This window comes from Myiozetetes cayanensis, unplaced genomic scaffold (assembly GCF_022539395.1).
Source record: "Myiozetetes cayanensis isolate MyiCay16 unplaced genomic scaffold, myiCay2020 scf5-8, whole genome shotgun sequence".
NCBI classification, from domain to species: domain Eukaryota; kingdom Metazoa; phylum Chordata; class Aves; order Passeriformes; family Tyrannidae; genus Myiozetetes; species Myiozetetes cayanensis.
In genome coordinates, this window is record NW_026087742.1 from 20,440,164 (window position 1) to 20,461,795 (window position 21,632).

The following is a 21,632-nucleotide window of genomic DNA, read 5'->3' on the forward strand; positions in this document are numbered from 1 at the left end:
AGGCCTACTGCAGGATGTCCTTCAGGGCAGTGCACAAACCAGAGCCAGTTCGTGGAAGTTTAGGTCCAGTTTGCTGCAGAAAATGAGAGCAGGTTGCCCTAATGGGAAAAACACAACATGAAAATCTTCTGCCAACTGTGGATTTTGTGGTGGTTTTTTGCAGGTGATGGCCGCGCTGCTCTTCCCTGTGCAGCTTCTGGCAGTGGCTGTCACCGTTTACCTGGAGCTCGTGAGGTCTGCTCAAGGAGGTGCCTACTATGGGATGAAGCAGCTGCCACCTCAGGTGCCCCAGTACCAACCTCTCGGACAACAAGTACCTCACATGCCACTGGGCAAAGAAGGCATCCCAATGCAGCACATGGGCAAGGAGATGCCCCACATGCAGTATGGGAAAGAGTACCCCCATCTGCCTCAGTACATGAAGGAGATCCCACAGAGGCCCATGCTTGGCAAGGACATGGCTCCCAAGAAAGAGAAAGGTAGGCTGGGCATGTCCTTCCCCACCCCTGCACAATCCCACGTGGTGCACCAGAGCACTGTTTGCCTGTGGGGGGCTGCACGTTGGAGCAGGCTACTGCAGGCTGGGCATAGCACCCCTGTGCCCAAAGGCCTGGCCAGGTTGGTACCTGGCCACGTGGACAGAACAGGCTGTGGGGCAGCTCAGGGTCACCAGCACAAGGCCACAGTCACCCTCTGGACTGCAGCAGAGCCTCTGAGCAGCCCTACCTGTGATGAGCTTCCAGCACCCACGGCTGGCCCCAGGTTTGTTTGGGTGCTTGTTTGAGGTTAGGAGAGACCTCGTAACCCCACCTGCCTGCAGAAGTCTCTCTGATGGGGCTTCAGATGATGGCCCAGGAAGATGGGCCAGGGTCCTGTGTAGAGGCTTACTGCACAAGTGTGCATGTACAAGCACTTTCCGTATTCAGTAAAGGAAGTTTGGACAATATTAAGATATTTAACAAAACAAGAAAGAAAGCCCAAATACAAAGCGTGACCAGGAACACCCAGTGTCATAAAATTCTTGTGAGGACAGCCAGCGCCTGTGCGACTTCAGACAAGCTGGTTAACTCTTATGGAGGCTTCAGCTAACCACAACCTCCACTGGCTTCAGAGGGAAATGGGAGATTTTTGGACTGTCAACAAACACCACTGGCTGTAGTAAAATCAACCTATCTCATGAGCTAAGATTTTCTACATGCATAAAACACAACATGTGCAGAGAGGGAGGGTTTCTGCCTCTCAAAGAACAGTTAATTCTCTTGTCTTGAGACCTCATCTCTTGCCTTCCCCCAAGCCTCTCACTTTTTTATCCATTTTAGAGCTGGAGAGACTTTCCACTTAACACAAAAAGCTTGCAGCTTGAAAAGCAATTGACCCCAGCTCAGCCACTCACACACAGAAACTCCCTCCCTGACCTGCAATGCTAAGTGGTCACATACACAAAAATGTGGGTTTGGACAATAAAAAGATTTTGCAAGACATTTAGAAAAGATGTGTAACTAGACATGGCTATGCCAAAACAGCAATACTGGTTAAGGATGTAGGTTGGTTTCCAGTAATACCTTAATGGGAACCAAAGCCTTGGTGAAAATACAGACACACTTACATACAAATCTTACTCACAGAATCTTTTTTAATTGATCTTGCTCATGGAAGTCCCTCTAGCAAAAGTAGTTTTATGCCAGGACTCCTCCTACAGCACAAACACACTGAGCAGCTTCTGTGTCTTATGAAAACTCTTAAAGGTAGGTTAATCTACAGCAGTATGGAACAACATGCAGATTTCAGTGTTTAAGACTGTACAGGTGGAGAACACTAGTAAAGTGCAAACAGCTTTTACATATGATGCACAGTAATTATTTTACGGAAACAGACACGTGCATGGAAGTTTGGGGTATGCAAAACAGTAAAACATCCTCTTCATTCCCAAGACCAACCTGTAACTCGCTAGCTGGCTCTGCCTACCACAAACCCACAAGGCATCATAACAAGCACATTGCATTGCAAACTGCCTTTATGTTTTTTGAAGGACGTTACTGCAATCACCTTTTGTCTCTCTCCCTCCCCTTCCTTCTTTTTTTCCCAACCCAGAAATGCCCATACGCAGTCTGAGGGGTGAGCAAGGCCCCCCTGGTGAGCCAGGACCAAGAGGGCCACCGGGGCCACCTGGATTACCAGGTCATGGCGTGCCAGGAGCCAAAGGAAAACCAGGCCCACAAGGATATCCAGGAATTGGAAAGCCGGGTTTGCCAGGAATGCCAGGAAAACCAGGGGTCATGGGGCCCCCGGGGCCAAGAGGGGAGATGGGGCCGAAGGGGGAGATCGGGCCTATGGGAATACCCGGACCGCAAGGACCACCAGGACCTCATGGGCTTCCCGGAATAGGGAAAGCAGGTCCTCCAGGTTTGCAGGGACAGCCAGGGCCAAAGGGCGAGCCTGGGATGAAGGGGCCACCGGGAATCCCTGGGATCCCAGGGCCAAAAGGGGAGAAGGGCGTTGGGATCCCAGGTTTGCCAGGTCTGAAGGGTCCACCTGGGCTGCCTGGTCCCCCAGGCCCTGTGGGGCTGCCAGGGGTCGGCAAACCAGGAATGGTGGGCTTCCCTGGGCCACAGGGACCCCTGGGCAAACCTGGCCCCCAGGAGAGCTAGGGCTGCAGGGGCCTCCAGGGGCTCCTGGGATCCAAGGCCCTCCTGGCCCACCTGGCATTGGCAAACCAGGCCAGGATGGCATACCTGGCCAGCCAGGCTTCCCAGGAGGCAAAGGAGAGCAGGGATTGCCAGGCCTACCAGGGCCCCCGGGCCCCCCTGGGGTTGGAAAGCCAGGCTTCCCGGGGCCCAAAGGTGAGCGAGGTGTGGGTGGTCTGCCCGGCCCCCTGGGGCCAAAGGGGGAGAAGGGGCATGCAGGACCACCTGGCATGGGGGGCCCACCGGGGGAGCCAGGCCAGCCGGGACTGCCGGGCATCATGGGACCACCAGGGGCCGCCGGTTTTCCAGGACCCAAAGGAGAGGGTGGACCCGTGGGGCCACCAGGGCCAGTTGGGCCCAAGGGAGAACCCGGCCTGCAGGGTTTTCCGGGAAAGCCAGGTTTTCCTGGGGAAGTGGGGGGCCCTGGGCTGCGGGGGCTGCCGGGCCCCACAGGGCCCAAGGGGGAAGCAGGACACAAAGGCTTGCCAGGGCTGCCAGGTGTCCCAGGGCTCGTGGGGCCAAAGGGCGAGCCGGGGCTCCCCGGTGCCCAGGGGCTTCAGGGCCCCTCAGGCATCCCTGGCATTGCAGGACCCAGCGGCCCCATCGGACCCCCAGGGTTGCCAGGGGCGAAGGGGGAGCCGGGCATGCCTGGGCCCCCTGGCTTCCCTGGCGTAGGCAAACCTGGGGCTGCGGGGTTGCAGGGACCCCCAGGGAAGCCTGGGGCACTCGGTCCTCCTGGCCAGCCAGGGCTCCAGGGGCCACCGGGCCCCCCTGGACCCCCAGGTCCCCCGGTCATCATCCCACCCACTCCACCAGCCGTGGGACAGTACCTGCCTGAGGCGGTGCCAGGGATAGAAGGCGTCAAGCCCCCCTATGGCTACAAGGGCAAGAAAGGCAAGGCTGGCGGCATTGTCTACGAGATGCCTGCGTTCACGGCAGAGCTGCTCACACCCTTCCCCCGGGTTGGGGTGCCTGTCAAGTTCGACAAGCTCCTCTACAACGGCCGGCAGAACTACAACCCCCAGACGGGGATCTTCACCTGCGAGATCCCCGGCATCTACTACTTCGCCTACCACGTCCACTGTAAAGGGGCCAACGTGTGGGTGGCTCTGTTCAAGAACAACGAGCCGCTGATGTACACCTACGACGAGTACAAGAAGGGCTACCTGGACCAGGCTTCGGGCAGTGCCGTGGTCCAGCTGATGCCTGGAGACAAGGTTTACGTTCAAATGCCATCCGAGCAGGCAGCGGGACTCTATGCTGGGCAGTACGTTCATTCATCTTTTTCAGGATATTTATTGTATCCCATGTAAAACAAAAAAACCAGACACACACAGAGCACACAACACACACACCCCAAGTCAGAACCTTTCTCCTCTGCTTCATCTTTTATACCACAAAAGATGCATTTTATGACCATTTTGGACCATCTTGTACAAAAAAAATAAAAAATAAGTACAAAGTTTAACATTATGCACAACTAGTTATAAAAACAAAAAAGGTGTGGTGAACATATCTAAAGATACGTATCAGGTTCATAAGCAGTTGTTTTGCACCCAAGGGGGACATATTAGCTGTACATTATATATTTCTGCAATGCCATGCTTACTTAATTTCATTCACAATAATTCAGTACTAAAGTTCAAATTCATGCACGTCACTCACTCCTGCTGCATTGATCATAGTTATGAGATGAAAAATGGTGACTTTAAACCAGAGTAGGTCTGTAATTATATTAAAATATTTGAGTGGCTTATTTGTCTGGGTGGGGGTTTTCTTGGTTTTTTTTGACAGCAGGTCTGCCTGACAAGCAAAGGTTCTCATAGCTGGAGACCTTTATTTCCCTTCCCCCATATAAAATATTCCTGAAGGTGTTTTTGTTTTCCTGAATGATTTATGATGGAAAAGGAGTATTGATGGTGTAACTAATCAACACCCCGGAGTCTTCCCCAGCAGTCACTGGACTCAACATGCTGCCACTGACTCCAGCAGGCACTGGTTTCACCTCCAAAGGCCACAGCACTCAAAATGTCTCCATCTCTATTTGCACAGCTGAAGTAGATGAGGTAAATCAGAGACCAAAATGAAGGGCTCCCCATTTACTCTGTGCCATGTCATTGAGACATTTTGGCTTACACAGGGTGGCACAAATTTGCTTGGATGTCTGTGCTTATATAAGAAACCATTTGGCTTGTCAGAAGAAACACCTATTCTGCCACTCAGCAAAAGTTAAATCAGTTTGCTCTTCAATGACTAGGCAAAGCAGAAGTAGCTCTGTTTGCTAATTAACTAATTTGTTGCTTGAGATCAACCGATAAGTTTACCAGCAATGCTGATCACACAAATTTATCCGAGAACTTCACTCTATCTAAAAGCTGATTTCCAGTCCTTATTTATACGTTACCAGTTGTCAAGGAGAACCTGCAGGCCTCAACCTTTCCTGTACTTGAGGACAGCGACTTCTCTGCAAGAAGTCTCTGTCTGCTCATCAATGGTGCTACTCTCACCTCAACAGTGTTCCGTTTCCAAAGGGCAGTGTACTTTGCTGTGGTTCCCTGTACAGTGCTGCACATCACACACTGCTGCGCTAGTTGAGTTAAATACTCATCACTTCTTCCATGTCTTTAGCTAACGCTACCGCTTTTGAGTCAGAAATGAACTAGATTTTTCAAGCAGAACTCAGATTGGATTTAACTGGCATTACCATTATTTAAATGCAGAGTTTAATGCAGTCTAACATTGACTAAGGACTCCAGTGATATAATGTGGTGCTTTATCTCAGAAATTTTATGGAACGGTGGCAGGAATGGATGGACAGTTTACCAGACACTGGTGACTTCAGTATGTTCCCAGAATATATGAGATACGTCAAAAGCAAATAATTTTGTATTTAAAATTTTTGTACTGATTTGAAAAAAAAAATATCTTATTAAATATCTTTAAAAATAAAACCAAAACCCAATTGTGTCTTCATTCAGAACCGACAGAAGGAACATCCAATCTGCTGAATTCATGGATCAGACAATGATGACTCTCTGAAAGCACTGAGAGTTGGACACAGGAAAGAAAGAAAAAGAAAAAAAAACAAAAAAGGGAGATACCCTTTTCTTTAGTTCCCAGCAAAACATGCCCTAAGCCGCTGGAGGCTGTGTTGTCCTGGAGACACATTTAGTGGGAGGGCTTGGCATAGGCTGGGTGAATGCACAGAGCACAGGGCTCTCTCAGCAGCCTGTGAGGACAGGCTGATGTGGGAGTGCAGCTTAAAAAGGCAGAGGGGCAGCATGAAGGAAGCAAAGGGATCCGCTGCAGAGGCATGCTAGCAAGGACTTGTGCTCACCTAGAAAGTCAGAACTGGCTGCCCAGGCTGAAAGATGCTCATCACATACCTGGTTCTCCTGATGCAACTTCCCCAATCTCACCTCAGAGACAGGGATTTTCCTCCAAGCTGGCAAACTCCTAAATTGTCCATATGAAAAGGAATGCACTGAATACCTACTGCATCAGGTAACTGATACCTAAACCTCCTTTAGATTCCCTTAAGCCCCTCAGCATCTCATTTTTACTGCACAAAAAGATTATGAACGTACCGCATGCAGTGTCTCTCACTATCTAAAGCCTTTCTCACTTTCTGAAGTCTTTTGTCACACACCATCTTCTTAGTTCAACATCTTTTCCTTTAGCATTCCCCTGAAAGTCCACAATAAGACAAGTGAGATTCAAAAAACCATGAAAAAAATTCAAATCACGACGATGCTGCTCTTCATCTTATCCACAAAAAACATGTCCCACCTTTGCTTGGGACTCAGCCTGGAGCGAGATCTCTACCCACAGTACAACTCAGTCCACCTGGGTTCAAAAATTTTCAGCAGTTTGCTCCACTAAGCACCAAAGTTTGTTCCAAAACTTGATATCATATTTGACAACGTATTTGATACATATTGGACACACCAGTCATAATGGGGCTGGGCGTACCCACACATCCACACTCACACACAGAGAGGTGGTCTTGGAAAAATAAGTCTGAGGGCACTGTCTTTTTAACAGTTTTATTCACAGGAAAATAATCTCTTTCCAAATTTGTAGCATTCAAAATTTCACTTGAAACAACTGTAACGATGTCTTCAAAATACAGTTGGCACTTTAAAGGCGTATAAAACTTAAGACAAATGGCAAATAAAATAAGTATTTACTGATACCAAAAACACGTTGAGTTGAGTATGTTCTTAAAAATCAGAGTCCACTTAAAAGTTAAGTTGTTGATACTACCCCCCAGGGCATTGTTAAAAAGGAAAGCATGGCATAGGAAACAAGAAGTACCACCTGCTCATTTTTAAATATCAAAGTTGCGATTCTGTATTATGACCACCAATACAGTCACTGGAAATGTAATTTAGTAACATCTTTTAGGCACTCTCAGATTCACATTTAGTGCAATAGTCCATGACCTTCCTTCTTAAATCATATCTCAGTACTTCCCTTAATTATTACAGTGGAGGAAACAGTACTTTCCCAACAGGAAACAAACAAACAAAAAACCCAAACCTGAAAGTCTGAGCCAAACAGAGCTTTCAGCTGACATGTGTCATCCTGCCTGTTCACTGCATATTTTGCTATCTTAGAGCTGGGTCTTTCTGACAGTGCAGTGTTTTGAAGGGGGTAGCAGATAAAACGCAGGAGCACCTTTGCTGTAAGATGCTGCTCTCTTGAAATGCAGCAGGCTGCTGGGGAACAGGACAGAGTAAGATGGGAGGAGAGCATCTCACTTCACAACTGATAGAGAAAGAAAAGTTATAGGAGACACTGGATACCTATATAGACACTGTTACGAGATGTGAAAATAAAGCTGGCAGCACCCTGGGATCCAAAACTGGTAGCTTTGCCCCTGATGTGATAAAAAAAATTGGATAGCTTATTAAGAGAAGTTGCAGTGCAGAGATTTCACTTTCAGGAATGGCAAAAATGGAAAAAGAAAGTCTTTATAGCACCTCACTCTTCAGAAGCAATCTAAATATTTGGAGTTAGCATTATTGTTTTTTAATAAAAGCCCAAAGTGAAGTCTTTGGTACTGCAGTACACCTGTGAAAATGTGTGCCCAGACAGAACAGACACTGTGATCTGTGAACACTGCTGAGACACTCACTACAAATGGGTATTCCTGCCTGAACAGTCAGTGCCAAAGCCATACGTGTCCTTGAGGCAGAGTAGCAGAAATTATGTGAAACAGGTGATGATCAAAGGCTGGCGTACACATAATCCAACCGAAACATCTTGGGGGGGGGGGGATTAATTTCTTGGCTCACTGCTTATTATTGAAGAGAAAAGCTACTGGTCTGCAAGATGGGCTTTCAAAAAAGTCTCATACCTTGTGGTTTATCAACAGTATCAGCTCTTGGCTCGGTCCCAAGTACACAGATTTGGTTCTAAATGTTACTCAGGTCACCCTGGGACTATAACAGGGGCATACACAGACTCAACACTCCTGCAGGAGCACAGAACTGGGGAAAAAATATCCCTGAGAGTACTGCTTAATTTCAAAAATAAGTCAGTCATATAAACAAAGACACATTTTAAAAAAGAAAAAGGAGAAGCAATATGGACAAATAACTGTAGACAGTGTATTAAATGCCTTGAGAATACCAAACGCATTATTTTAGGAAAAAAAACCGTATCTTAGGGAGACCAAAAAAGCTGATGGGATTAAGAAAAAAGAAGAATAAAAGAGATCCATTTTAAGTATAAAGAGTTTGGGAGACACCATTTGTTTGCCATGAAGCCTTTTTTTCAATTATTTTGTTTGTTCTGCTATAGTTAGAATCCAACTTCACCCTCCCACAAAAAGCAGAAAACCTCTTAAGAGAATTAGGCGATGGAGTCCGTTTAGATTAATGGGAAGAATATCTCTGAAGACAAAATAAAGCAGAAAAAATAACCACATCCTCAAAAGCAGAGCTCTCTACCCACTTCCTGCCACTGGAGACGGGTGTAGAAGCAGAAGGAAGCAGCTTGCTCCATCACAAGAACTCTCCTCACAGTATCTGGAGGAAATCCAACAGCTCTCCAGGAAAAAAAAATCTTTACAGACAGAATACTGAGAGGCATTACATGGATGCAGCTGGATCATGGCAGCAGCCATGGCAGAGCTGGGGGTCCCAGCTCTGGAAGAGACTGCAAATTTTGAGAGTGAAGAGGCAGCCCCCACTTCTGCCTGCCTCAGCTCTCAACAAAGTCTAACATTTACCAAGGACTTCTATGCAAAAAGAGCTTTGGCAACACTGCAGCCTCTGCAACAGCCTTACCATAGCATTGTTCTTACATGGAATTACTATTGCCAGCAATTTAAATCACTGCAGGTCTGGGGCTGCAGACTGACATACAAACTTTTTAATTAACTGAAATAACCAGGAGAAATAAATGCTGCTAGAGACGAAGACAGCACTGTCACTATTTTCTGTTTGTATTCAAATTTTTAAGCAAAGTTCTCCTAAAAACTTCAGAAACGTGCAGGTTGGCGGGGAAGGAAGACATATTAAAAAAAAGACTGAGAGCCCTTCTGCCACCTAGTGAAGAAATTGTGGTTTCCTCCATTTCCACCACCTGCTCCAGGGCCCTAGGACCTCCCAGGTTTCCTTCTCCTCCACACTCCTGCCTGCCACCCTGCACACGGCTGGACTGCAGCTGACAAGACACCACAGTACAGCCTGTCCCTTGCTGGGGACACATCTAGGTCCTTCAACACCCCATGCCACAGATTTTTCTGATATCCGGAGTTATTTCAGGTATGTCCAGCTTGCCTGAAACAGACCAAAGCTCAGGAGTCATGAGGTGAGAACAAAAGCCTCCTCCCCTTCAGCTGTGGCACCACTCTGAATCATACTGCCCTCGCTAATTCCCGAATGGCAGAGCCAAGGAGCTAAAGATGGAAATGAGAACTATGGGAAGGTGTGTGCTTGTTTGTTTCAAATACCTACCGCTCTCCCCAAGAGTAATCGAAAAAGAAAGAAGACTCTTTGGTTACTTCAATGGTTATTCCTCTACATTGCTGCAGCAAAGAAATTGTTTTCAGTGCTCTTGTAATCCTCAGCTTCTGAAAAGAAGAAACACCATGCTCTTGATCTATTAGAGGTTTGTATTCATACTACAATAGTTTGCATTACCCCTAAATGCACAATCTGTATAATTTTATTTAAAAGCAGCAAAGGTATTTACTGCTTTAAACTTTAAACCAACTTTAAACTTTTTTTTGGGGGGAAGTGGACTTCTTTATATTTTTTTTTAGATATGATTGATTAAGATAACCACAAAACCTTCCAACAAATCTGCCACAATTAAAATAAAAACTTCATATACACACCCTGTGCAAGAATTAGAAGAGTGTATTACTTGTTGTTCTTTGACAACTGTCAAGTGCATTCCCATGTAGACTTAATTTATTCAGCAGGCTTGTCAGAGACAAACCAATACAGAAAACATAAACATCCCATTAAATGTTTCAATTAATATCAGTAAATTCCCACTGCTAAATGATTTAGTTCAGCCACATACTTTAAACCTAAATGTCAGGACAGGAGAGGTAAACAGATGCCAAATGATAATTCAGCTGAGGTACATCTTGGATATTCCTTACCACACCCTACTGCCAAAAATGGGAGTATTCATGCAGGGGAGTATTGATGCATTTCAAAGGTGGAAATGCATTACAGCATCTGAAGAAGGAGATTGTGCTCATTTGGAAAAATCCACCTCAGTTCTTGGGGAGCAAACAGAAAAATACATGACATCCTGCTCTGGAGACCTAGGAATCCAACAAGCATTGACTCTAAACTCAGGCGTGAACATCTGTCCCAGCTCACGTTTCCATTATGGTCTGGTGCCTGACACACTGGCAGTTCGGACAACTCTTCGGTCTTCACACTCCCTCTTTTGTAAGTCAAGTCAGCAACTGTAACATTTACTGGATGCACAGCACAGGGAATATGATTCTTCCATAAAACCGGTACAACACAAGCATTGTAAAATCAACATCTCCACAAACTGGACCAAAGGGTCTTCACCTTTGGTGAAGGCAAACAGCAATTCAGAGTCGATGGGCAGCGCACAAGCTGCGCGTGCCTTCTTTGCTGACGGTGGACGTCCTCTCCTCAGGAGTACAGCAGACCAAAACCTGTACGCTCTGTATGTCCACCCTTCTCCAAAACATACAGTAATTATTTATAGGCATAGTTTTGAAGCCATTTCCACACTACAAGACAGATATTCAATACTTTACATCCATCTACTAATTAAACACTGGTCATCTCAGTCTCTTGACAGTGGAACCCTTTTGAAGGACATCATCATTTGGAAAGAGTTCTCACTGATAAATAAGTGATGTTCATCACATTTTTTTATATCCCTGATACTTCCAGCTGAAAGTTTCATGGTTTTCCCACTATTAAATAGCTTCACAGAAATTCAGTTGAGTCTGTTTGCAGTAGTCCATTACCCTCAGGCTTAGAAGAAGCTTCTGCCTTGGCGAGGTTTCTGGGCTCCTTTTAAACAGTAAACAGTTATGCTGCACTTAAAAAATAAAAATGTCATACAAAAAATAAAAATTTTTCAAATCTTGAAAATAGTGATTCTTCTTTGTATTTTCCATTCAGCTTTCACGTCAAATTGACCACAAAGTTCTTGTCTATAAGCTTCTTCAAGAATGTCTGCTCAGCACTGATGTTGTGATATTCATTCTAAAAAGATGTGAGGGAATAATGAAAAAAAAATAAGTATCAAATTATAACCAGAAGCACCACTTCACTGTTATCTTCTTTTTATTACCTGTGATACTTGGAAGATGCTAAGAGTATGAAAGTTCTGGGGAAAAGACTTCTTACCAAAGGCTTAGCATAGTCTCTCAAGGAAACAAGGGATTATTGCTCAAAACTACATTAGATTTTTCCATTAGGACACAACCAAGAAGGATGATTCCTTTGGTGGTAAGAATGGGCGAGATGTGGTCTCAGAGAATTCCTTCCATTATTAAGTCTCTCAACTCCTCACTCTGCTTAGAGATAACAACTGAGTGACTACATTTACAGCACAAGCAGTGAGAAAACTGGTAATTCTCAAAACTCATTGCAGGTTCTTGAAAAGCACATCAGATGCATCCTGCCAATCAGTTTCAGCAAGCCAAAACCAACCCATCTTCTGTGTTGTACCCAGATCCTGGACACACAGGAGACCACTGAGGTTAGTGGAGGGCAGCACAAGGAAAGTAAATTTACTTAGGCACCGAATCCAGTAAATTAAAATGAATATAATAAAAATACTACATAAAATACTATACATATGTAGTATAATATTTGGAACTTAATGACACTGAAGAATTAACAGTAAGATTTTTGTTTAGTAGTTTTTTGAAGTTTAAAGATTTTAGGAAACTTATAGATGTCTATAAAACTAATGATCAGCCTTACTCAAGCTTAGATACACACTGCAAAACAGCACATGCAGAGAGGAGCCTCAAAATGAAGGTGAGTTCAGTGTTAGAGGAAAATTATCTCAGAACAGCAGGCACCTAGGAGTCCTGAGAGAGACATGAGAGGCTCTTACAGGCACTGTCCCTATCCATCCTCTTCAGGAAAAGGAAAAAGAGGAAAACAGTGCCCACTTGCTCTGGGCAAATGGAAGAGAAAACTTCACACTGAGGTGAAGGGCTGAGATGGGTTGCTGGGAACACAGAGCCAAAGGCAACTGAAGACAAGAGTAGAGACATAAAAGAAAACAGATGCATGACCATGGCCAAACAGCAGGGAAGAGAGAAGGCATCCCTGATGTTTGCCAGTCTCCTGCTGCTTCCTCTTCTGTTAAATTGTGGCTTCCCCATCCTGGAAGCAGTTCCTTCTCTTCCTACTCTCCTCCAAGATCTGCTTTTCTTTTCTGCTTTCCATTTCCAAAATTCAGTTCTCTTCCTAACTGCAAATTCCATAGGTCTTAACTCCTTCCATTTCCCTTGCTCTTCTTTCTGTCTTCTAAGGGGTTTGGCAGCTATGACAAACTGTGCAAGCGGGTGCCAAGGAAAAAGAGAATGCAAACAGAAACACCACCACTCACGTTCTGACAGTGCTAACGAAGACATCTCTGTGACACGAGTTGTGCAGCTAAAGGACAACATCAGCAAAGCAAAAACGGAACACACAAATGGACATATCTCATGCAGACACTGCAGAATATGGTGCAGCACAAGGGACACAAATATCATTATCTACATTCTTCAAAAACAAAAGCAGAGGAGGAGAGTCCAGCAATGTTAACCCACAAGCAGCTGAACCAGGAGAAGGCAGGAGGCTTTCTGACCTGCAGTCCACACTTCTTATCTATATTAAGTTGCCTTCCCCAGTTACCAGCTATAATTCTCTCAGCACAAACACGTTAAGAGTTACCTGGATCATCTGAGACATGGTTTCGTTGCCATAGTAGTGCAAAGAACTGTTTCTGTCAGAGAAGTCATACTTGAAGCCTGCCAGGTGGACTTCGTGGCATATGTGAAATGCTAGTGTAATGGCAATCAGTCCTGTTGTTGGATGCTTGGGTTTCTAAAACAAAACACAGAGAGAACACATACATAAACACACCTGGAAGCTTGATGGGAACAGTAAACTTAATAACAAAGGAAATCAGGCAGTCAGGAAATCAGACAGATGTCTGGTTTCATAGTTTGATCCCCTCATGTCTCAAAAGAGGAACGTGCTGCCCAAAGGTTTCCCATGACCGAGGTGTCTGCCATGTCAGCCTTCCCTGGGATTCTCTGGTTTCTGGTTAGGGCCAAGCCTGAGGTGTAGCCCTTCCCTCCACAGAGGCATCAGGAAGGTCTCTCCATCACTTGCTCCACAAACTACTGAACTCTGCTCAGCTACTTTCATGAAGCTGGTCAGGCTTCATTACATTGGAGACCATCTCACCCATCAAGTATGACTGAATTACCAGATGCGTTCAGAAGTTTCTAGATAATGGAGACCCAGATGAACAGAACATGACATGCCTCAAATCTTCGCAGCATCAAACTAAAAAAGTATGAACAGTACCACCACACAAATTTGACTGAATTTCAATTTTTTCAAAGCAGGGAATTTCCAGAAGACCATTGCTTTAGACCTTCCCCCACAACTGCTTATTTCTCCCTACAGTAAGAAAAGCTCAGAAGTAAATGCAATGTAAAATATCAAGAGCAGGTCATAAGCAGGTTTTAACTGTGCAAAATTAACAACACCTGACCAAAAGCTAGCACTTCTCACAAAAGCACAGAACAACTCCATGCAGCCATCTGCCCTATCTTGTGATCAAATACATTACTTTTTCAGCAGCAGGAGCTAATATGATCCAGGGAAGTAAATGAGGCAAGGTTTTTCAGAGAGGTGAACTCTTTCATTAAACCAACAGATGAAGTTGAGGTGAAAAAGTGTCCTCAGAAATGGACAAAACTTGCAGGTACCAATACTCTTCTTAGCTAAAATAACACTTTTCTCAGAGACCAAATGAACTACGTGCTGTCGGTAACTGCAATCAAACATCAAGCTGAGCACAAAATGAGGTGGGTTTTTTTAAACTTTTACCCAAGGCTCACTTCGTTTGTCTCCAAAAACAAAGCAGACAAACCAGTACTGGACATCTCTGTGCAGAGAGAAGGCAGACACACTCGATGCATTTCTTTGTATCACATGATAACACAAAAAATCCCCAGGAAAATGCTACTATTCTCAGCTCTGCAAGTCTATTTAAAGTCATAGAACTGAACTATCACCTTTTATGTAGAAGTTTTTTGTTCCTTTACACAACTTTTAGAGTACTCCAGAAATAACATCTGCTTCAAATGTGCACTGTTGCTCAGGGCTCCTGCCAGTTAGCAAAATAACTTTCTGCCCTAGGGGCCCAACTTCATAAACTCAGTGGTGACTCTGTTGCAACATCCATATTAAACAGGACCCCAAAACTATGGCAGGAATGCTACACTTCAGGATTAGTGCTATTTGGAAATATCAGGAATATCATGTTTTTAACTAACACTGTTCACCTTTGGCTATCATAAAACTCACCTCAAAAGAATACAGTTTAAAAAGCAACTACTTTTAAAATGTATTATCATGACACCACCCTAGCAACATCCAGACATCCCCAGCCTGTAATGAAATTTTTTCAGCCAGTCACATTTAACAAGAATAGGAACAGCCTTGGAATGACTCCTCAACACTTCCTGACTTCAGCGCTGCTTGAGGCAACACATCCAATTTTATTCCTGGCTCTACTAACAATCAGAAATGCTTGCTGGCTATGGACAGTGTGCACATTGAGAACGTAAGACTGGCTTAATGGAAGCGGCAGGGACAGCTGGGAAAGCAGCAGCAGTCACTGGTGTCTCCCGCAGGCAGAGGGGGCTGAAGCACAGGGCAGGGAAGGCAGCACCAGCCCTCCCTGCGGACACGCTACGGTACAGAGGGCCCCGAAGTGAATTCTGCAAAAGATTGTTCTGCCCACGGGAACCCAAGAGGCACAACCTGCAGCTTAACCGAGCTGTGCCAGGGCCACTGCAGATGTGCAGGCTCTCAGCCACGACCCGCCTCTAGGATGGGAGGGAAAGTGAGGAAGAGCCTGCCTTAGACTGATCATTGCCGCCCCAGGGACAAGGGACTGCAAAACCCCTGGGAAGGAGCAAATGGAAACTGGAGGTGGCAGAAGGGGGCTCCAAACACAGAGGGCTCCAAGCTCTACCCCAGCTCTGTGCAGGGGCACCTAGAGAGCAAAGGGCAACTGAGGGACCTCTGCCTCTGTACCAGCCTCAGGACACCAGCACACTTCTCTGACTCACTGACAACACTGGTTTTAACATCTACACCAGAAGAGACAGGAGAGATTTCTGGACCCATGAAGGCCACAGATGTCCTCATTTAAGAGATAGTTAGGCATCCAATTATTATGCTGCTTTCTTCCCTCCCTCGGCTGAAAAGCTGAAATGCCACAGAGCCTCAGCAAGCACACAGCCAAGATGGCTATTTCAGTTGCAGAGCTAATAAGGGAGAAAAAAGCCACTATTACACTCAAAAAACAGACTGAAATTTTAAAAAGAGGAAAGAAAAGGCAAAGAAACTCCCAGAAACAAACAAACAAATGAAAAAAAAATCTCAACTCCCTCAAAGATTAGAAAGGTTAAACCAAAAAAAACAGTTGTGGCAGATACTGCACAGTGACAGCCTGTCAAACGTTTCCACACGTGTCAGTTGGCTGGTGCCGATGAAGCTGCGATGCGACCCCAGGGAATTGTATCTGTGCTAAACAGCACGTGGTCAATCCTGACTGCACAAGGGAGGTCTCCAGCTTGAATCCTTGCCTTTCATCAGAAACATTCTTCAGTCATAAACTGACACTTAAAATGTATTTTTATGTCCAAATTGCTGGTTAGCTCATTACAATGCTTGGCAACAAATCAGTAAGCACAACAATGCTGCTAGACATATGTCATTAGCACAGGGCTGGAATATCCTGCATGTTCCCTAGTCCATCCTCGGAAGTGTGAAATTGCAGCAGTGTTAGAATTACCAGGTTGTTGGGGTTTTGGGGGTTTTGTTTGTTTAGTGTGGGGTTATTTTTGGTGTATTGTTTTTTCGTGGGAGGTTCAGTAGGGATTTTCTTCCCTATTTGTTGTTTTGTAGGGTTTGGTGGGTTTTGTTTTTAAGAAACACTATAAAACACCCAACATTCAATAATTCAAGACTTCCTACTACTTCTAGAAGCTCTTTGGATTGTCCATGTTCCATTACCTGCCCATTTTTCCCAATTTTGTAAGAGACATTATGTCTCTCTGGAAAGTGGTCTCACGTCATACCAATTACAGAACCCATAAAAAATGGTTTTGACACACAAGGATAGCCACTCTCTTTCTGGATTCCATTTTCACATCTTTTCTGAGCACCATCTAAATGCAAACTACTTTAATGCAAACCTGAAAGATTTTCTAATACAGTCCACTGTAATAAAGATATAATTGCCTCTAAGTACACATTTGGTGACTCAAAACTAAAAGGCAATGAAGAAAAAAAGCCTACCTCCTTCTTAGGAAACCTTGTTGGGAAACGAAGCCACTCATAAGCTGTTTTCCTGGTGATGCTGGGATCAAGAATCCTGATTTGACTAGATTTGTATATCATATTCTTAGCCGGTTTCTTCCAAAAGCCTTTATCACTCTGTAACAGGCAAGTAAATACACATTTTTAAGGGTTATAAACAGCTGAATTTAGTTTTGTAGCTAACCAGAGTAAACTCCAAGGGCATGAGGTTAAGGAAGGAGTGCTGAACCTCCAGAAGTTCAAACACACCTCCTGCAATGGGATAAACCCACTGCAGCAGCAGAGGTTGGGTACAGCTGGCTGGAAAAAGGCTTTGCAGAAAGGTCCCTAATGGACAACTCATACCAACAGCATGCCCTGGAAGCAGTAAATGTTCACTGTGTGCTTGGACACATCAGGTACAGCACAGACAACAGGCAGACAGAAGTTACTGTTCTCAAGTACTTTGTACTGTCTGAAGCAGGCATGGCAAAACACCAGACAGTGCCAGGAAGAGAATAAAAATATATTTCCCAGAGGAAAACTGCTTTGTGGTGAAGAATTGATCAAATATGTGCATTAGAAAGAAGACAGAAACATTTATGGGAAGGATTTTAAACAGACTGACTAGGAGATCAAGTGCTCCACTGAGCTAGGAGAACTGAGGTTAAAAGCAAACATGTATTTCCCATAAAAGGTGTGCAGCAAGATGAGCCAAGGTGCACGAACAATTAAACTCACTATTTTCTGACCACTTAGGATCTTCCAAATCCACTTCAAGTCACGTGGTTTGAAGACAACGAGAACAACAGTTGTATTAGGGTCGTAGTGGATCGGATCTGAGAAGATAGATTCTGGGTAAGAAAGGCGGAAAGTTGTCCTCCTCCCAACATCCTCTTCGTACCCTATAACGGGGCCATTATTCATTCTGCAGAAGGCACAGGACAGAGACACACAGACATCAATGACTACCCCACCACATCCTTACCATGCCGTGTCTGGCACACACATTAGTCCGTGGGACAGACAGCATGTCCAGGGACAGGGAAGTTTACCAGCCCAGCATTTACTTATCACATTACATAGTAGATGAGCAATTATCAGGTGCACTCACCCTCTAAGCTCAGAGGGATCAAGCACATATGGGATCTTGGCCAAGGTGGTTTAGAACACAATCACACAATTGCTTATCATGTGTCACTCAAGCAGAAGGCCTTCCGATTTGGCTCACACACAGAAACTAGAGAAGGGCAAAGAAAATATCTGGCTTGGAGAAGCACCCATTGCTCCAGGTACACAATTTGAAAAGGAGATACCACGTACCTTATTATGACGTCATATGAATCAATTTTCTCCCCTAGTGTTTTATTTCTAAGTACTCCTCCATTACCGACCACAACACACCGACGACAGGCAATGCTGTGGAACAAACAGAAGTTTTAATATTCATTACTTCCCTGGATTCATATTATTAATTATACATCTGCATTTAACTGGCTTATTTTCTAATGAAGGTTCTGTATCTGTTACCGTCCCAGCCCCTACAAAGCAGATTCGATCCTGTATCATCTACTATGGCTGCTTTCAAAAAAAGAAAAAGTAGCTGCACTATTTCAAGGACTGGCAAAGTCAGGAATTGGCTTCTCTCATGTGAAACTGTTGTTACACACATCATTATTCTAGTGGTTTGCTGTTTAAGATCATCTAACCAGTTGGTGATATGGGGGTCATTACATAAATTATCTTCCACAGCATTTCAAATTTATCCCAGTCTGGGGGTATCAACCAGGACAGAGTATGTCTGGAAAAACTAACTCAAATTAGGGTGCTCCACAGCATTGTATAACTCCATAATTCAGGAGATCTCCAAAATGAGCTAAAGCACCAAGATTTATGTTCACAATTTACCTTACAGACTGTACATGTGAAAAACCTTCACCCAATGACATGTGATAGCTTTTCAAATGAATATGATCTTGATTTTTCTCCCTTTACTTAAAAAGTGCTGTCTAAACCCATTTCAACATGTGCTGAATTTCATGCTGTCATAATGTAACAAGGCAGATTCATTTGATTAAAAGTTGCATTCTCATACAACCAGATTCCAATCAGACAGCACCACTAACCATATAAAATGCTGCAAGTTAAAAATAAGATCTTAAAAGCTACATCAAATCAAAACTGTAATTCGTTCTGAATTTACATATCAAGAGTACCCAAAAAAGGCATTATATAGATGTTAAACTTATGAAAATAAATTCTAATGTTAAGACTTTCAAAGTTATCCCAGGTTTTCTATGTGCGTACTTTGCTCTCTAATGTCTTATTACAATGCTAGTAAAATGTGTGCTTTGTTTAAAAAAAAGAAAAAATAAGGGGGAGCTCACAGACAAGCTTGCTGCTTTTTTACTCAAGATATTTTGCCTTTTTAGAGAAGGTTTACATTCAATATATAAAACTGTGAACTCCTTCTTATAAAATAAGCACAAGGTTTTTTGTTGTTGCAAAAATGTTTCTTTATTTAGAGCAAAAGCTGTTCAATTTGGTTGCAGCAGGAGCACTGGGAAAATGAAAATGCTGGTATTTTCTTCAGACAGAAGCTCACAGTTTGTTTACTGAGAATGAGTCACCTCACAATGTCCCACTCTCTTGGTTCTTTCTTCAGGTAAGAAAAAGGTTCTATGTCATTTCTTGCTCTATGTTTGGGACACCGAGACTGTGTCCCAAAGAATACTATAACTGGTATTAAATGCCCAGTGTGGCACTTTATGCACACTAATTAACATTTTTCTCCTCAGATAGTCCAACCTGTTTTGTCAGCTGAGAATATTATCCAACATCAATGAAAACAGCCTGCTCCACCCAAGACCGACCAACATCTCAATGTACAAAGCAGTTCTCTGTACCTCCTACAGAATTAACAACATTTGCAGAGGGAGTTGCCTTTAAATATATATAAATATAAATAATGCTGTAAATGCAGCTTTCAGGGTTGGTGACATGGAAAAACACCTTTCTTTAGTGTTTCCTGAACAGCTTAGTAGAAGGCAGGCATTCATAAAAAGATTTCCAACTAATACCATAAATCATGTGACTTGGTACCTCGGAAATAAGAGGGGTAAAAAAACCTGTTACACCATCCTGTCCCTCAGTATGCCCAATTCCTCTACACCCATAAAACCCCTCCACCTCTCTACTCCTTCAGCCCATTCATTTTCCATTTAGCTTTTATATCTAGTTTTAAGATATCCTGAGAAAGCAGGCTGACAAACATATGCCTCTTACAAAGCAGACAGTAAGAGAAAGCAGAAGTTGCCCTTTTCCTGAATTACACTTTGTTACACCTACAGCATAGAGCTTAAAGTAAGGAAGGAAAAAGGAAAACAGGAAAAAAAAAAAAACTTGATAAGTGATGAAAGTGGAATGAGGGAGTGGAGCAAAAAGCACAGAATTATCATAACGGTTGTACCGCGTTTTCCTGGCATTTACAGCGTGCATCTGTAAATCACTGAAAGTTTCAATCACCTCAAATCTCTGAATTCATCATCACCAAAAGTCACGTGGTTGCACCTGGGTAACTGAGGCACAAACCTCATCTCCACAATGTAAATCCTAAACTGCAACCCATACTCCATCTCCCCCTGCTCTCTCCTGGCTACAGCATCGATCCCTTATGCTTCGTGGATATCCTGGAGTGACAGTGACTGACACACCATGCATGAACTCATGTCAGGTCTCAATAAAAAGCCAGAAAAACTACTTTTAATTTTGCCAAATACTTTCTTTTATGCCCTCTGACTGCTTGGTGTGAACTCCCAAAAAGAGTGTCGACTCCGTTACAAGTGATTTGTATTATTCTGACCATGACAAGCAGCCACAAAGTTACTTTGAGGAGGCACTGTTTGTTCTGTCCCTTGGAGATGAAGAGATTATTTACACACCTTTCAATTCTCGGCAGAGGCTGTGCTTTAAGAAGCTTCTTCACTGAGTTAATACTTAGCTACTGAAATAATGCCTCTCGGTCTGGCATACAACTGAAGAGCTCTTTGGTTTCTCCTCTCTGCAATCATAATGCACCAGGACACACTCAGGGCAGGGAGGGCTAAATAAAACCTGACCTGAGCCGAGCAACTGAGGTTCACTTAGCTATGGAAGCTGTGCAGCTGCTCTCAGGTCAAATCCAAACTCTCTTTCCTCTTACTGACAAATGCAGACCAGATTTTTTGTTTGTGATTAAGAGCTGACTACTTGGACAGAAAACGACGTGACATTTGAACTTTGATTAATCTTTTGAACTCCAGTTCGCTTTGTAACATGCATACTCAAAAATCAAGTTATCAGCTGCCTTCAAATACCCAATTAAATGTCTAACATTGGTATTTGAACTTTTGAAATGGATAAGGTCAATATGCAGATCAAATATTCCTGGAGAACTGTACATGAATGCAGTCAAATACAAACAAATTAATTAGAATGACCAGCTTTTAATCTCTGCCAAGCTCAGGCAGTCAAAGTAGCCTAAAAGAAAAAGTCAAACAGGAAGTAAGGCACAAATGTGTTATTTTGGAATCGCCTCCTTCCCTTACCTTTCCTCCCCCCCGCCCAGTATTCAAGTGTCTTCAGTTACAATAGTAAATCTAAGTCCTCCGTAACACAGAGTCCACTGACAACAATAAGCAGTGAGGAAAATGATTTACGTAAAAAATAGAACATAATATCATAGAAACTAACATATGACATGGAGATAAAGGACACATAGCGAGGCTGGATAGTATTCAAAGATACTTAAGTTAAATAAACTGACCCATACTTACTACAGATCAGAGAAGTCAACACATCAATTTTCAGCAGACTGTTACTCCCAGATATTCTGCCAACC

The 21,632-nt window shown here is 43.9% G+C and overlaps 2 protein-coding genes across 4 annotated transcripts in view; one reads left to right on the forward strand and one right to left on the reverse strand.

Annotated features, from left to right (window-relative positions):
• Positions 1–4,177, forward strand: part of COL8A1 (collagen type VIII alpha 1 chain) — an 87,238-nt gene extending 83,061 nt beyond the window's left edge. The window contains 3 exon segments of the mRNA XM_050333127.1: positions 164–479; positions 2,092–2,631; positions 2,634–4,177. Coding sequence (XP_050189084.1) covers positions 167–479; positions 2,092–2,631; positions 2,634–3,997 — 2,217 coding nt within the window. The 5' untranslated portion in view covers positions 164–166 and the 3' untranslated portion in view covers positions 3,998–4,177.
• A 5,029-nt stretch (positions 4,178–9,206) lies between these two features.
• The window catches only part of ST3GAL6 (ST3 beta-galactoside alpha-2,3-sialyltransferase 6), a 40,799-nt gene continuing 28,373 nt past the window's right edge, over positions 9,207–21,632 (reverse strand). For all 3 annotated transcript variants that reach the window (XM_050333541.1, XM_050333539.1, XM_050333540.1), the window contains 5 exons: positions 18,077–18,172; positions 17,495–17,681; positions 16,754–16,891; positions 13,100–13,252; positions 9,207–11,407 (listed from right to left, as the gene is read on the reverse strand). In XM_050333541.1, coding sequence (XP_050189498.1) covers positions 11,327–11,407; positions 13,100–13,252; positions 16,754–16,891; positions 17,495–17,681; positions 18,077–18,172 — 655 coding nt within the window. In that variant the 3' untranslated portion in view covers positions 9,207–11,326. The remainder of the gene's footprint in view (positions 11,408–13,099; positions 13,253–16,753; positions 16,892–17,494; positions 17,682–18,076; positions 18,173–21,632) is intronic.